Source organism: Eumetopias jubatus, unplaced genomic scaffold (genome assembly GCF_037043125.1).
Source record: "Eumetopias jubatus isolate StellerSeaLion01/CBP00866 unplaced genomic scaffold, mEumJub1_p1.0 scaffold_23, whole genome shotgun sequence".
Classification (NCBI taxonomy): Eukaryota; Metazoa; Chordata; class Mammalia; order Carnivora; family Otariidae; genus Eumetopias; species Eumetopias jubatus.
The window spans coordinates 1,174,069-1,191,087 of NW_028274829.1; the positions used below are offsets into that span (position 1 = coordinate 1,174,069).

A 17,019-nucleotide genomic window follows, 5' to 3' on the forward strand; every position below is an offset into this window, starting at 1 on the left:
GTCATGGTCCCAGGGTCCTGGGATCGAGTCCCACATCGGGCTCCCTGCTCAGCGGGAAGCCTGCTTCTCCCTCTCCCACTACCCCCTGCTTGTGTTCCCTCCCTGTCAAGTATTGAAAAAAAAAAAAAAGTGCTTAAGATGGTAAGTTCTATGTGTTTTACTGCAATACAACAGATTGCTGAGGCCAATGCAATTTTGATATAATAGATATAAAGTGCACCCAAGGTTTTGCACTTCTAAGCAATTTCCAAGTAACGTTGATGGTGGCAACCCCTGGTTAACAGTTCAAAAGCCAATGCTCTGAAATATTTCATCTTTAAGATACTGACTGGTCATAATGGTTTTCCTTATACAATCCCTAGAATTTGTGGTAAATAGAGGAAATTATAAAATTGAGATTTGAAAGAATAGGGCAGTAAATTATCGGACTAGTTGGGGGCACAGGCTGGGTTAGCTGTTTTTGTTAAGTGTTCTAGTATAGCTATTTAGTTGCTGTAGTATTGTCTTATTACTCTTGCCAGTAACATTTACACTTTAACAATTAACTCAGATTTTTAATTTTTACATTTTGAACTATTAAGCAAACACACATTCCTCTGTTAGAGTTTAAGGACTGAAGAATCTTTTAAAATCAAGATATTTTGGAACTAAACGTTATGTTGCACATTGTCAGTGTACTAAAGATCACTAACTGTACACTTTAACATATGTTCTGTGCCTTTTATCTCAATAAAAACCGAATGTTCCAATCTTTAAAAAAAAAATTTCTATTGTAGACTGAATGTTTAGTCCACCTAATTCTTATGTTGAACCCTAATCCCAATGTAATGGTTATTAGGAGGGGATAAAAGAGATCTTTGAGATAAGAGATCTTAAAGAAATCTCTTGCTCCTTCTACCAAATGAAGAAACAGTAATTAGGAAATGCGTCATCATCACCAGGACACTGAATCTGTCTGCATCCTCATCTTGTTTCAGCCTCCAGAGCTGTGAGAAATAAATTTGTTGTTCATAAGCCACCCAGTCTATGATGTTTTATTATAGCAGTACAAACAAAATAAGACTTCTCATAACTTTTACACAGCTTCAGATTTTAACCCAAGTAAAAAGTGTGTCAGTGTCCACTACAGCTCTCCAAACCAGGCACAAAAGACAACTATATGGCAGGTCTTTTCTATGGAAATAATAATAATCTTCACTAATTGCTATGAAATTATACTAAAATGAACTTTGAATGCTTTAAACATCACGTCATGTATTGATTTTCTAAGACCCCAGAGGAAATGAAGATGCTAATACAACAAATCTTTTATGGAAATCAAAGAAAAAATGAGTTTCATCCATATACTGATCTAAGAACTCACCAACTAGCTCCTTACGATTCTAAAATATTACTTATAAACTACAGGATTAACATCTGCATCCAAGTCACAAAATCAAAAGCAAATACGCATCTTGCATCCCATTTCTAAGAAATGGAGAAATAAAATAAAGATAGTACACCTGTTAGTACACAGTACCTGTTAGTACAATAGTACAACAAAACTTTTACGAAAAAGTGTTACTTAATATCAATATCAAATAAACTAAACACTGATTAACAAGAAAATATTTTTATTTTTCATGTTATTTTCAAGTACACATTTACAATAGTGTCACACTTTGCTATATGAATTTCTTATCAAGTTTTTTACTTTAAGTATTTTACAATGTGTACAGAGGAAGAGACATATAATATTTAATAGGCTATTTCAACAAAACAATAACTTATGCTCTTGTAAAAATCTGTACCTCTTTAAAACATTAAACCGAAACATCCAAACTTGTTTATTAGCTTTGCTAATCAAATTGTTTTAAGAATGAAAACAACAACTAAATATCAGGACATAACAGTAAGTACAATTTCATGTTTTTTTTATGAAGACAAATGTTTTATCATATTCACTTGACCAAATCCTTAAGTTACCTTTTAAAGGTTTCAATATTGTGCTTAAAAAAAAAACTGTGTAAGACTTCAGACTATGAGAGAAATACAAAGTATGTAAAGTGTTGTGTTCTTTATCTTTCAGTTTCTTTTTAAAATATAAATAACTATCTGTATTAATTTTACAGAATGTTTTAAAATTCTTAAATGTAAACTTTTATTTAAACATTTCCTTTTATATTACTCCAGGGAAAAACCAAATGCAAGGAAAATTGAAAAGATCTCACACAAAAAATAAAGTTTTTTAAGAACAGGACAATGGATACTAATGGGGTGAAACATATATGGGAGTCAAGAAGGCTTAAGAGGTTCCAAATCCATCCTGTTGCTCCGTTGGCATTAGGTTTAAATTGTTACATGCCTAAAGCACTTGATTTAAAAAGATTAAATTAATATGGCCTTCAAAACCCCCAATATTTAAATTCCTAACCTTATAAATATAACTTCTGAATATGAATATTAGTGGCACAGAGAAAAGGCAGAAGGCAAAAACTTTACAGTAAGAGTAGAAGGAAGCACCATAATGAAGTTGCAAGGGAGCTATCAAGTGGGAAGAGAAATTTCTATTGTTGAATAATGTGCCAGTAGGTATGTGCCAATACCCGAATTAAGTAAACATTTTAAAAGTATTTCCTATTTTTGAAAATTTATATTAACACAAACCAAATTCTAATTAACTGTTTAACTTCATTTTATATTTATGACTGACTGCTTAAAATATACCAACTCTCAAAAAAAAAACCCAAACTGTGAAACACTTGGTAATATTCCAAATGAAGTCTCACGTTTTCATCACATACTTTAAACATATCTTCTAATCAAAGCTAACTTGAAGGTGAAATCTTTTCCAAGTTTGCTAACTAAGAAATTAAAAAACAGGCTGAACTTGCCAATTTTAATTAGCACCCATCCCCTGCAGCCATTTATCTTCTTAATCTTCTTTACTTTGTGAGAAGACATTTCCTCTACATGCTTCTCAGTGACAACTGAGAGATTTATGGTTAGATATTCATCAGCTTTTCAGAAAAATTTAAGGTATGAAGCTAAAATTATATAAAAATATTCTATCTAGAAATACCTTGTCTTCTTCAACTACCAAAGATATTTAAGGAAAATACCTTCACTCTTTAAAAATACCACTGTCCTTATGTTCCAATTTTCCCCTCAAGTTTAATTTAATCTCTATGAATAGCAAGTTTGCAAAATGTTCTTTCATATATCTCTGGATCTTTCATTTTATTGTATATTTAATACTTTTCATTATAGAGTTAAATTTGGGATTGTGTACGTAAATATGTAAAACAAGTAACACACAGGCACATATAAAACCTGGGGTACACAGGCTGTTGCAAAACAGCCCAAGAGCCACCATTTATCTCTAATATTCCAAAACTCAGTTCACAGTTAAGTCTAGTCTGTAGAACACAAGTATTCCAAAACAAAACTACACAGAATAACAGGAATAAGCAAAACCTTTCAGTAACTTTCTAAAAGTGTGTTATACTGACAAAAGATGTAATACATGGAGAGTCACAAGAAAGCATATTTTGTCTGTTGAATAAAATGAAAATTAAACACAAATCTAGTAAATGTTCTATATTTAGCAATGCTAGAGACTCAAATGGAAAAGTCTGTCACGTAGTCTGAAAATATTAAGACAAGGAAATTACTTTCATGTAATGATTAGATTCAATAGTAAAATCTGTTTATTATTATAAGCAGATGTTCCTATTTATGTGAAAGATTTATGAGGGAGAAGTGAGTCAAAGTAATTACTTTTAGAATTACCAATCCTTTGTTGTTTCTTTTGTATCTTTAAATGGTCTTAGAAGAGTACCATCAATGTGAATTAAGTAAATATTTAAATAAATAGTAAAACTCCTAAGACTGAAAAATTCAGTATAAAATCAGGGATTCATTTTTAAAAGCAACTTGACTGTTGCTACTTTTTGCCACTGAACAAACTGAATAGAATCCAGAACACTCTAGTAAAATGTAAAGAAAAGCTGACTAGAAGCAGTAATTCTACTTGTACACAGCATAAATTGATATACAGTATTGCATGTGAATGAGACTGATTGGCTTTAAAATGAGATCGCTACTTTAAGGCCAACATCTCCACATATGTCTGAAGTATTGTTAGGGCAGGCCCACTTCTTTATGGTGTCGCATTATGTGCTGGTTCTTTTCGGAAGGTCTCCGGAAGCCTTTCTTGCAGTACTCACACCTGTGAGGGTAGTCTTTCGTATGAATGGAGATAACGTGCCGTTTAAAGCCTGAGGCATCTGTAGTGCTATACTCACAGTACTCACACTGATACACCTTCCTGCCACTGTGTGTCTTCATATGCTTTTTAAGCTCATTTTGTTGCCTAAATCCCTTTCTACATCTCTTACACCTAAATGGAAGATCTTTTGTGTGAACGGAGAGAATATGGCGACTCAGAACAAATGGATCTGCGATCTTAAAGTCACAATGTCTACACTGGTGCATTTTTTTTCCCTTGTGGGCAGCCACGTGTTTCTTGAGTTCGGAAGGCCTGTGAAAGCCTTTCTCACACATGTCACACTTATGGGGGTAGTCCTTTGTGTGAACAGAAATTATGTGTCGTTTCAAATCGCTTGAGTTCGAGCTCTTGTGGTCGCAGTGCAAACACTGGTGTGTTTTGCTTTCTTGGTGGATAAGAGCATGTTGCTGCACCTCTTTGGTATCTGGGAAAGTCAGAAGACAGATGTCACACTTGATTGGCATTTCTTTACTATGCTTAGTTTTTACATGTGTTTTCAAGTTAGAAGAGTCTGCAGACCTATATTCGCAGTATTGGCACTGATACGGCTTCTCCCCAGTATGGATTCGCATGTGCTTTTTGAGCTCTGATGGGTGACGAAAACCTTTACCACACTCTACACAAATATGAGGAAAGTTCTTGCTGTGGACCGCCAAAAGGTGGCGATTCAATAACCCTTGTTCAGCTGTCTCGTATTCACAGAATTTACACTTGTGCATTTTGTTGGCTTTTTCCTTATGCACCATTTTGTGAGTAAACAAAGCCCCAGCATGAGAGAAATGCTTCCCACACTCATCGCATTCGATGGCCTTCTCTGCCTTGCTGGTCAGCTTGTGGCTCTCTAGGTGGTTGTGTAAACTTATCTTCTTATTGGTAGTGTAATCACAGTCAGTACAGCGGTACTTCTTCTTGGTAAGGTGTTCAGGATGGTTTTTCATATGCCTTTTCAAAAAACCTCTCGACTTAAATTTTTTCCCACAAATTATGCAAGGATAGACTGTCAAGGGATGTCCATCAGGGCCAATAATTATTGCTACAAAAGGAAAAGAAAGGAGCATGAGTGATCAAACCAAGTTCCATTTTGGTTTCTTCAACCACTTAATGTGTATATTCTGAATATTATCAGACAAGTACTCCCAAGTGTTAACATTCTTTTCATTGTTTTCCAATACAAGAGATAACAGCAAAATGCAGTAATGAAGAGAATCTTGCCAAGAAACTTCATTCAATGTAACCACTAATATCACTCCCAGTTTAAAATAGACATTTAAAGCCATATATTTGGGTATGTATTGAAAATGATTCATAAAAACAAAGTTCAACTTTTCAGTTTTATTACTACAAGCCAAATTTATGCTAACAAAGTTTAACCATACCTACTAAAAAATTACAATATGCAAAATAGTATACATTATACTGGAAAGGAATTATCCAATGGACAACTGAACTATTTGTCCTGCTTCTTGGTAAATAATTCCTGCTTCATACTGACAAAGATATTTAAATTTGTTCATTAGAGTTAAGTAACATTTTAGTGATTTATTTTAATTTCAATTAAAATATCTTGACATTTTATTCTCCTGAATGTTTGACTCAAAACCTATTTCTTTTTATTTCAGGAAATCATTCATGAATATCAATGAATTCTTAAAATTATTTTTCACTGTAAAACAGAAAAGTTACATATGATCTAGCAGCTAAATTGCTATTGTTAACACCTCTGTGGGTACATACTGGTTTAATCTCAGAGCTTGCCCAGCACACTGCACTGTGGAACTTGTGTACCCTCACCTGTTTGGTACTGCCTGGAATCAGGTCTTCTCCTTTTCTTTGGTTTTTGTTTAGCCAGTCTGCTGAGCCCAGCAGACTCATCTATGTGCAAGAGGGCACTTGCAGTGCCATTCCGGTTTTCAATGCCATCAGAATTATTACCTAACAATGTGTATTAAAAAACAAAATTATACAGTGTTCTTTATAAAGTATTAGGGATTCTTTATCAACTACAACAACATAAAGCCACGATACTCATGAATGACAAATTCCATATCCAGGTAATGGGCTTTAAGGGCACATTTATGTACTAGACAACAGAAAAAGCCTAGCTTCTAAATGTAACAGCATTTTGCACCACAAACTCCCTCACTCAAAATTGTAAAGTCATCATCCAGATATACTCAAGATAAAAAATTTCTATTTATCTCTTACATAATAAAGGCAAAGAAATTCCTATTAAAATTAAGGCAAAAGGCAGACTATACAATCATCCTTTACATCTTTAAGTCACTGTACTGGTACTTCCTATTTCTGAAATCTGAAGCTATAGAAACCATTTTCAATAATGAATTCATGTTCCAGAACCATGCAATCCTTTGAGGCACTATGCATGTGACTTACCATAAGCTGCTGCCCATGCTATTGGCATGAAGGTTTTGATTTCATTGTCATCCATTTGTTGTTCATGCACAGCAGCTGCTGCTGCTGCTGCAACTGCAGCATCCTCCTCTCCTACTATCACTTCCATATAAACTTCATCAGCTATTTCAGTAACATCTAATTAGGAAATTAGAAGAACACTTTATGACTAGGTTTACAGAGATCAGAGAGAAAAGATACTTGTTTGAATTCAGACAAACGAGAAGTTTCAAATGTTACATGCCTATTAAATTACTTTCACACAGCAATAAATTTAAGTATTTGTTCAGTAAACCATTACCTTCTTGGCTCTCATCGTTTGTTTTTAAAGTGACATCCTAAGCATACATTAAGAGTCACTAATGTTCCTTTTTGGTATATGGCAGTATAACAATATCTACAATAGTACTGTTTATTTTCTTCAAATTAGTTAAAAAAATTAACTGTAGGGTGCCTGTGTGGCTCAGTCGTTAAGCGTCTGCCTTCAGCTCAGGTCATGATCCCAGGGTCCTGGGATTGAGCCCCACATCAGGCTCCCTGCTCCGCGGGAAGCCTGCTTCTCCCTCTCCCACTCCCCCTGCTTGTGTTCCTCCTCTCATTACCTCTATCAAATAAATAAATAAAATCTCCAAAAAAAATACTAACTCTACACAGAAACAAAATTTTCTCCCATAAAAACGGCACCTACTTACTTAAATCTTCATCTTCTTGCTGAGAGTCGTTAACGGTCATATAAACCATCTTTTCCCTTGGCACTCGAATACTGCTATTCTGCTCAAGTAATTCAACTCCATGGTCATTCTCAGGCTCACTCTCCACAATGTCTACGGTGCCACCTACCACGGAAGATGACAGCTCTGAGAATTTATCTGAAAACTTCATTTCCACCCATTTTACTTATTACATTTCATATACTTTTATACTGCTATATGGAAATCCTTCTTTAAAAGTTATCTTTAGGGGCTCCTGGGTGGCTCAGTCAGTTAAGTGTGTGCCTTTGGCTCAGGTCATGATCCCAGGCTCCTGGGATCAGGCACAGCATCAGGGTCCCTGCTCAGCAGGGAGGTCTGCTTCTCTCTCTGCCCCTCCCCCTGCTTGTGCTTTCTTGTTCTCTCACATAAATAAATAAAAATCTTCAAAAACCATTAAAGAAAAAGTTATCTTCAGAAAATATTTGAAATGTTCTCAATCTAAACCACCCAAAAGAAATCCAGTTGAAGCTTTCCTCTTACCTAAGTCATCCTCTCCAGGGTCAGCTTTAAAAATATACACCTTGATAACTTCAGGGCAAGTGCCATCCACCTTACAAGGATCAATTTCCGACTCTGCGTCCATGGTCATTCCAGAGGAGCCACCGTGTTCTATTTTGCCAGCATCATCCACTAAAAAGAGAAGAAATACATCATAAATAATAAGAGACATTTAAATAAAATACTACCTTTTTGAAACCTGTTTTACAAATACAATCTCTAATTTGACTCATAGAATTGAATTTCACTTTTAAAAAGTAGAAAATCCAACAAATACATTTTGCAAATCTTCTAAAAGTGGGATGAGATATTAAGGTAAAAAATATTTTACTTAAAGCAAATTCCTGGGAGCCTTAAAAACTAACTAGATGAAAGGATTATTATATTGTTAAAGACCTTGGGAAGAATGTCCTAATAGTTAAAGCACCAAACCCTGGTCTTAATACATTTTCTCAGCACTATCTTAGTGTTTTGACCATTACCTGGTTTTATCTCTTACTAGAATTGTATTTTTTTTAAATCAAAATATGGCTTTCAGAAACGTACACTGCAATGGCCAATGTAAATTCTACTATCAAACTATTTAAAGTTAAAGCTGCACACAGACACATACATACACCTAATACACACAAAAGGCACAAACGAGTTTATAAAACTGAGTCTGGGTCATTGCTGGCAAATGCAGCAAATGAATACTTAAATATACAGTATTCTCAAATAACTTAATGAACGTAGCCTGTTTTTGTTTTGGGGGAGAAAAGAAAAAGGTATCCTTACTTACCAATAGAGACACACCTGACTCACGACATTGGAGATTCAGGGGATATGGAACAAACATTTCATAATTTAATCTTTATAAAACTAGCTAATGAAATATAGTATTATGCTTAGCATTTGGGAAACCAATAAAAGTAAAAACTAATGTCTCAAAGAAACAGTCTTGGATTGGAATAAATACCAAAAACATAATTCCCATAAAATATAATCTTTTATCCACTGCAATCCACCTATGGCCATCCACTGATATCTTTGGCACAAACGAAAGTCAGGGAAGACTAATGAATGAAAACTTAGCCAATATGATTTAACTTCTCACAAAAGTTGGATTTGCTGATGTTGAGTGCATGAGAAAAAGACTGCAGAAACGTTCTCTCTGCTCTATGTAAAACTGGCGTAGCTGCCGTTAACTGAAGACCAAGCAGAGAAGAACAGACCCAAAGTCTCCCAAAAAAGATTCTGTCTTCAATTCACCTAGGAAGGCTTCTCATTTCTCTTTTAGTTCCCTTTCTGGTGTTCCCCTGCTAGATCTATTTTATCCTTATGGTTGGACATTAATGTCTTACTCAATTCAACAATGCATCACAACTCTAAGTTAGACTTTGGGCTAGGTAAGTATTGGAAATACAATTATGAAGAAGTTATGGACTCAAAAAGTTTATAATCCAACCAGGAGCGAAGTGGTGGGGAGGGGTGAGAGAAACGGGTGATGGGTATAAAGAAGTGCACTGTGATGAGCATCAAATGTACATAAGTTCTGAGTCACCATATTGCACATCTGAAACTAATAATTATACCGCATGTTAACTAACTGGAATTTAAATAAAAACTTAAAAAAGTGATAAAATAAGAGAAAATGTTTTTAATCCAGTGGGAAAGCAATGAAGAGATAATTATTTTAAAATGTGATAATACTAGTAAGATACCTACCATTTATTGATTACCGTATACACTGCATAACAGTACTAAGTCATAAGGGAGGTGGTAAAATACCACTAACCTTTTAAAGTAAAGCAAACTCTGCAGTTTAGAAAAGTTGAATGTTTAGAGCTAAGATCACATAGTTAATAACCAGCAAAGTCAGAATTCAAAAGAAATCTGTAAGTCATAAGTAACCTTAATGAATATCTGAAGTTTTCAGAATGTATTCAATTATATTTCTTAGAGGCAATGGTTGATTTTTGAAAAAAATCAATAAATGATATAATTAAGCTAGATAGTTTCTATTAGCAGAGATCCGATGAATATAAAAATGACTCAAGCACAATTCAGCTAAGGCTGTGGTGATAGTTATGATGACTAAATTTTACATCACAAATTTTTTGTTTAAGTAAATTCTATGCAGTAGGGTTTAAACCCACAACCATAAGACCAAGGATAATGCTCTACAGACTGAGCCAGCCAGGCACATCCATCTTTAATCCTAAACAGTGACTTACAAGACAGAAGTTAGATTTTGACATCTTTGAAAGAGTTCTATAAATTGCCCATCAAGATTTTTAAATGATCCAAAAATTCCACTTTAGTCAAAATTCTTTCATAGAATTACAAAGAATATTCTTATATAGAGTATTAAGATGAATTTAGTCTTTTAAAAGCCAACATTAGAAAGTGAAAACACTAACACTTTATCTTAGTTTCTTACTTAGAAATCAAGAACACGCCATGCCAATAAATTATGTGCATAAAACTGCTTTATAACAGCATACTGAAATCTTACAGATATAGAAAATCCTACTATATCTACAGCAGTAACACAAAACAAGTACAAAGTGAAGGAGGAACACCTGCAGTGGCTTGTTACTAACCTGGAGGTCACTCATACTCTTGGTTAAAATATTTTAGTGAATGCTACATGGAGTCAGACTCAAGTAGGTTGAGGAGTCTATGGAAGATGGATGTTAATTTCTTTAGGAAGTTTAAAGCACCTGGGTGGCTCAGTCAGTTAAGCGTCTGCCTTCAGCTCAGGTCAGGATCTCGGGGTCCTAGGATGGAGCCCTACATCAGCCTCCCCCTGCTTCTCCCTCTCGCTCTGCCTATCCCCCTGCCTGTACTCTTAAACACTACACATTAAAGAAGAGAAACACTCTTCCTTTTGAGACTAGAGGGCAGGTCAATAGAAATGTAGTTAGCTGGTTAGGGAAAAGAGGGCATGGCTGAAGCTTAGAAACCAGTAAAACATCCTGACTGGTATCTTCAACCATATACAAAGCATAGGAGGCAAGGACTTTGGTTAAAGAATGGGAGACCAGGTTATGAACTTGAGAAGTGCAAGAAAATAAGCTGTTCTAGGATAAGCTTAATGACGTAAATTTGAACTCTTTGCAATTATACATAAATACATAGATACACTCATATCCCTTCTCTATATCCTGAACTACATCAGGGTATTTACCTGTTTTATATAATTTGTTGGTAAAATAGGCATCATGTCCTTAATTCTAATCTTATGTATACTTAGTCTTATTTTCAAAGCTAAATACATGTTTTTTGATATATCTAGCTGACTGAGCTAAGGTCATTTTCTTAAAGGTGGCTTTGGAATGTCAAACAGGTAGCATTAGAGGACACAGATTTCAGAAAATCAGGCAGGAGAGTCCTCAGTATATCTAAAACTTTTTAAAGGACTCATGTTTGAGGAATTTGAGGCTATAGTTAAGTTGGCCTCTTTTGGAAACTTTGTAAAAGTGATTCTAAGCAGATCCTGAAAAATCTTAATACCTTGTGTTTACAAGGTCACACAAGATGTTTATACAAATGTTAGTTTGTGGGTAATCATAAAACTCTTGAAGACCTCACCATCTAATCACTATGGAACTTGAAAAATGTTACATATTTACGTACAGCTTATAAAAGATCTTCTGGGTGCTTCTGAATATTAAAAATTATGTTAGAAAAACATTCAAAATGTCAGATCTACCTGAGAATAGCAAAGCTAATCCTTTTCCAGAGAAAAGTAGAATTCATCCTGAAAATTTCACTTGCAAAGGTGTCCCAATAATTCAACTAAATGAATTATCTAAATGAAATATTACAAAAGCAACTTAAAAAACCCCACAAACCTTAAGTGTCCTGTTACCATGAAAAATCTCACTGTGGTTTTAAAACAGCCATTAAAAATTAAAGTCTAAAAACAAACAAGTTTTGGATAATAAATATCCTGAGACATCAGTAAGTGGTTTCTACACAACTGTCTTTTTAAAAAAATGTAATAAAGAACTACAGCTCACTGGGTTTTAGTAAATTCACATACTTTGCAACCATTATCACCATCTAATTACAGATTATGTCCACCAGCCCCTAAAAATACCTCTACATTCTTTGGCTAACTCCTTTCCAGAACTTATTCAACAATTAAGACTCGTAATCACTCCTCAATTTTTTGTTTTTAGAGCTACACCTACTTCAGACTTTCCATAAACCCCTTTTAAAGTTCATCTGTTTTATCAGTGCTTCATTTCTTTTTATTATCAAATAATATTCCACTGGATGATGATGTCACATTTTAAACACCAATTCACATCAATTGAAGGCATTAGGGCTGTTTCCATTTTTTTGGCTACTGGGTTAATAATGCTGCTATCAACAGGATGCCTGGGTGGCTCAGTGGTTAAGCATCTGCCTTCAGCTCAGGTCATAATCTCAAGAGTCCTGGGATCGAGCCCCGCATCGGGCTCCCTGCTCAGCAGCGAGCGTGCTTCTCCTCTGCCTGCCACTCCCCCTGCTTGTGCTTCCTGACAGACAGACAGATTAGATAGATAGATGACAGACAGACAATAAATCTTAAAAAGAAATAATGCTTCTATGAACATTTGTATAGCAACTATTTTGTGGATATGTTTTTAATTCTCCTGGGTTTATGCTTAAGAGCAGTAGCTGAGTCATAATTCAATGTTTAACTTTTTAAAGAACTGCAAAATCTTCCCCAAAGTGGCTAAACAATTTTATATTACCAATTCCACCTTAAGAGTTTTCCAAAATTTCCCCATTCTTGCAAAACTTGTTATTTCACATTATTTAAAATACCCATTTGAAAGAATGTGAAGAGGTTAATTCATTCTGGTTTTGATTTGCATCCCCCAAAAGACTAATGATATTGAGCATTTTTTGTGTGCTTATTTTTTTCTTGGAAGAATGTCTATTCAAGGTTTTTTCCATTTTTAATTGGGTTGCTTTTTTATTACTGAGTTCTAGATATTCTTTATATCTTCTGGTTCCTAGACACTTAGATATATGCTTTACAACTATATCCTTCCATTCTGTTATCACTTCACTTTCTTAACAGTATTTTTGGAAACGAGCATTTTCAAACAAATATATGTATTTTTTCTTTTCTTGTGCCTTTGGTGACCTATCTCAACAACCATTACTTTTGAGAACACTTACACCTTTCTTTTTTTCTAAGATGTTTTGAATTTTAGCCCCAGCAGATGACCTGAGCCGAAGGCAGATGCTTAATGACTGAGCCACCCAGATGCCTTGACATCTTCATGTTTCTAGTAAGAAAACAGCTATTACATCTTTTGAGCTCTTTGGTGAAATTTTCATTTCAGTCTTTGTAATTTTTAAGTCCAGAATTTCTATTTAGTTTAAGTTTGTCTTTATTGAAAATTCTGTTTGGTGAGACATCATTCTCATAATTTCCTTTAGCTCTTTACAGTCATTTCCTTTAGCTCTTTGAACAAATATAAAACAGCTGACTTAAAATCTTTATTAAGTTCACTATCTAGGTTCCTCATGAGTTTCTATTTACTATACTTTTTCCTGTGTTTCTGTTATGGTTATTGTTTCTTTGCATGTCTCCTGACTTTTGTTAAAAATTAAGTGTCTTAAAGTAATATAATGTGACAATTCCTGATATCAAATTCTCCCTAATAATTTAATGGCTACCTCCTTTTAGTGCATGGTAATATCTCCTTTAAAATATTATAAAACTGCTTTAATATTTTCTAAATACATTTTAGAGTCCTTATATAAAAAGGCATCAATTTTAGTCTAAGGAACAAAACCTTTAATTTTACCAAAACAAACTTTAAAAACCTAATCAAGACGTTTTCCTTAATCCTTATTCATGTTTCAGAAATATTTTCTTTTGTCTACTTATTTTTAGAATTCCAAAATTTTAGTCTGTGTTCTACTAGATTAAAAAAAATTATTAAAATATTAAAAAAAAAACCCACCTGGTAGGAAGCTTACAATAAGCTACACGAATATCCAATAATTGTAACAGAACAAGATAATGACTTAAATATGTATATAGAAAATGTAAGTGAAATATTTTAGCATCCCTTCTGTTCCAATAAGTACTAAAACAATAAACCATAAATTCTATTGATCCTCAAATTTTATACATTAGACATAAGAGTTTAGATTTCATTTATTCATTCACTAACACTTGTTTTATTGAATGTATGACCAAACTGACAATTAATTAGAAACTAGTATCAGGTAAAATGATGAAAAAACCTAACCTAGATGGCATGATATCCACAGGATTTCAACTATAAAGTTAGTGAATATGTTCATTCAACAAGTAATTCATATGTAATATGTACAGGTTTGGTGGGGGAGATATCTAAGTAGGTAAGATGCATTAGTTCTATTCTCAAGAAAGTTATAATCAATTTAAAAGAAACAGTAACTAGACTACTTCAACACTATCTGGAAGAAGGTTTTATACAGAGAAGGAATTTACTGGACATTTGTTAAACCAGGCTCTTGACATTATCAAGTTCAGCTGGATGTAGAAAATTATCATTAATAAATAGTATAAGATCACAGAAAAGGTAAATAAATACCTACTCTCTTTGTCCCCAAACTTACCCAATCTTTTTTGCTGTGCTCAAAAGACACAAGGGGAAAACACATGTATGTAATGTTGATAGGAACACAATGAAATCTATATACAATAAAACTTGATTTCAAGTACCATAGTGATCCGATAAGCAGGTGATTTAGGATAACCAAGTTATTTAAACCAGCAGATAGATGATAGGTCTATCTAATGAAGTAAAACTACACCGATGTAGAGAACGTATCTAAAAATTAAAGAAAGATTGGAGACACCTACCCAGAGAATCTACTAACAGAATTATCATGACATCTACTATGTAAGTAAAACTATGTCTAATTATGTTGGTAAGGAGATAAATACAATCTAGCAAGGCAATATCCCATAAGAAACAGTGAACAGAAACCAATGATATTAAATCTCTAATTAGTCTAAAAGTCTACATAAATTAGTGTTTATGGCTATGTATATGACCACTTTATTTCAAGACATGACACTAATACAGTTCCAAAGCCAATAATGATTTGTTTTTTAAAATATGATCATTACTTTGCAGGGAAAAGAAGAGTGGTACAGAATAAAATAAGGATAGAAGTGACTGCATAATAAAAGACAAAAGATTTTTTTCAGGCTGAAATCCTTTCAGTGTTCAGTGATGATTCTGATAAGGTAACAGCCTAATCACATCATCACATTGTTCATGATTTCCAGCCTTTTTCTCATCTTTTCTTTTTTTTTTTAATTAGACTCTAGGCCCAGCATGGAGCCCAACGCAAGGCCTGATCTCACAACCCTGAGATGAAGACTTGAGCTGAGATCAAGAGTTAGATGCTTAACCAACTGAGCCATCCAGGTGCCCCAATTTTTCTCCATCCTCATACAGAAATAACTGTTTACTTTTACCACTTCAGTTTTCTTAATTATGGCTTACCTTAACAAGATCCAAACTAAAACAATGCACACAGACTTATGACATTTACCTTAATTTTATATAAGTTTAAGTGAAGAAAATGTCCTGATATATGAGAAAAGCCCTCAAAAATACCTTTGACAATCACTGTACCCCAAGACTTACAGGAAATCATAAGGTAGTCCTCACAGTTGCTTTTGTCATCATCTTGCTGGTCCACAGGGATCCCATTGGCATCTATGACTGCTTCAGAGGCACAATCTGCTACCAATACTTCTTCTGAAATGACGTCTGCTGTCAAAGGGTCAGTAATGATTTCTGCTTCTACTACACTATCATGAACCACATGTTCAACATGTCCAACATCAGACATATGTATAGAATCACTTGTTAACACATGTTCTGGCATAGACATTGAGGCTGAAGTAATGTCAGAAGCTAAAACATCATCTGGCACCGTGCAGTGTGCTAAAGAAACTTCTTCGGTTACATGTGAGTCAAGAACTTGCTCAGGAATGATGACATTTTCAGATACATCTGCTTCTTCTAAGATATTTGAGCAGTGAACATCCTCAATAACAACATCCTCAATAACATCTTGGATTACAACCGAATCTGGGTCATCAGGAACAAAGTTATGTACAGTTATATCTGAATCCACAACATCTGAAACAAAAACAGTTTCTTGAACTTCCACAACAATCTGATCACCATCCATGTGCGTAGCATCAGTTCCTTCAAAACACAAAAATTAAAATGACAAATTTCAGGTAGGCATGCATGACTCTCTTAAACGATATAACTGTTATTAAAAAATATAAATAAATAAATGAATGAATGAATGAATGAATGAATGTTATTTAATTTCCACCAGAAAACAGAATATATCCTCAGTTTTCTCAAACACCGAAGCAGATTAAGGAAATAAAGAGAGAATCTATTTTTGATTCATATAACAAATAAAAATTAACACAAGAAGTGCTTTTACTCAACCCTAATCAATTAATGAGTAAAGAAACACTAGGAAACAAAAAACATGAGGCAGTCGCAGAAGAAAAGTATTTTTAGAGTATCTACATAAAAAGTCTCCAGGAAAATGAAATCGTAAGGGACAATTATAAATGTTGAGAAGAGATAAATTCAGAAAACAACCATTTTCCTTCATATTTGTTCCATTTCTTTTCTTTTTCCACATTCCTTAAATATATGTTTTCTTCTTTTCCACACTACTACATATTTCTTTTCTTCCTTTTTTCTTTCTTTCACTCTTTAAAAATCAACCCACTCTATTCTGCTGTAATGTTCCAAAAGTATCCTCCACATATGACTGGGAATTTAGAAATTAAACTGTGAATTTAGGCTATCAAAGAATTGGGGCATAAATGAAAACAGAGATAGAAGGCTATAGATGAGGAAAGGTAACTGATTAAAGACCTCTGTGGACAGATAAGATGAATAAAAGTGATGCTGCTCAAGAGCACTGGAGGGTGAGGTTAGTGGAGGCAGGTCATACCAACTTCATAAGGATACTCAGCCCCCAGCTAGCCTCCTCCCATCACCCACACTCCAATCCCAAGGCAGTTCCACCAATTTTAAGAAATCCTATTAC

The 17,019-nt window shown here is 34.2% G+C and overlaps 1 protein-coding gene across 11 annotated transcripts in view; it reads right to left on the minus strand.

The window, feature by feature from the left end:
- Positions 1–1,632: 1,632 nt before the first annotated feature.
- The window catches only part of LOC148162067 (zinc finger X-chromosomal protein-like), a 54,697-nt gene continuing 39,310 nt past the window's right edge, over positions 1,633–17,019 (minus strand). For all 11 annotated transcript variants that reach the window (XM_088020304.1, XM_088020302.1, XM_088020305.1 and 8 more), the window contains 6 exons: positions 15,576–16,145; positions 7,915–8,064; positions 7,375–7,518; positions 6,665–6,820; positions 6,062–6,202; positions 1,633–5,303 (listed from right to left, as the gene is read on the minus strand). In XM_088020304.1, the coding sequence (XP_087876430.1) occupies positions 4,123–5,303; positions 6,062–6,202; positions 6,665–6,820; positions 7,375–7,518; positions 7,915–8,064; positions 15,576–16,145 (2,342 nt within the window). In that variant the 3' untranslated portion in view covers positions 1,633–4,122. The remainder of the gene's footprint in view (positions 5,304–6,061; positions 6,203–6,664; positions 6,821–7,374; positions 7,519–7,914; positions 8,065–15,575; positions 16,146–17,019) is intronic.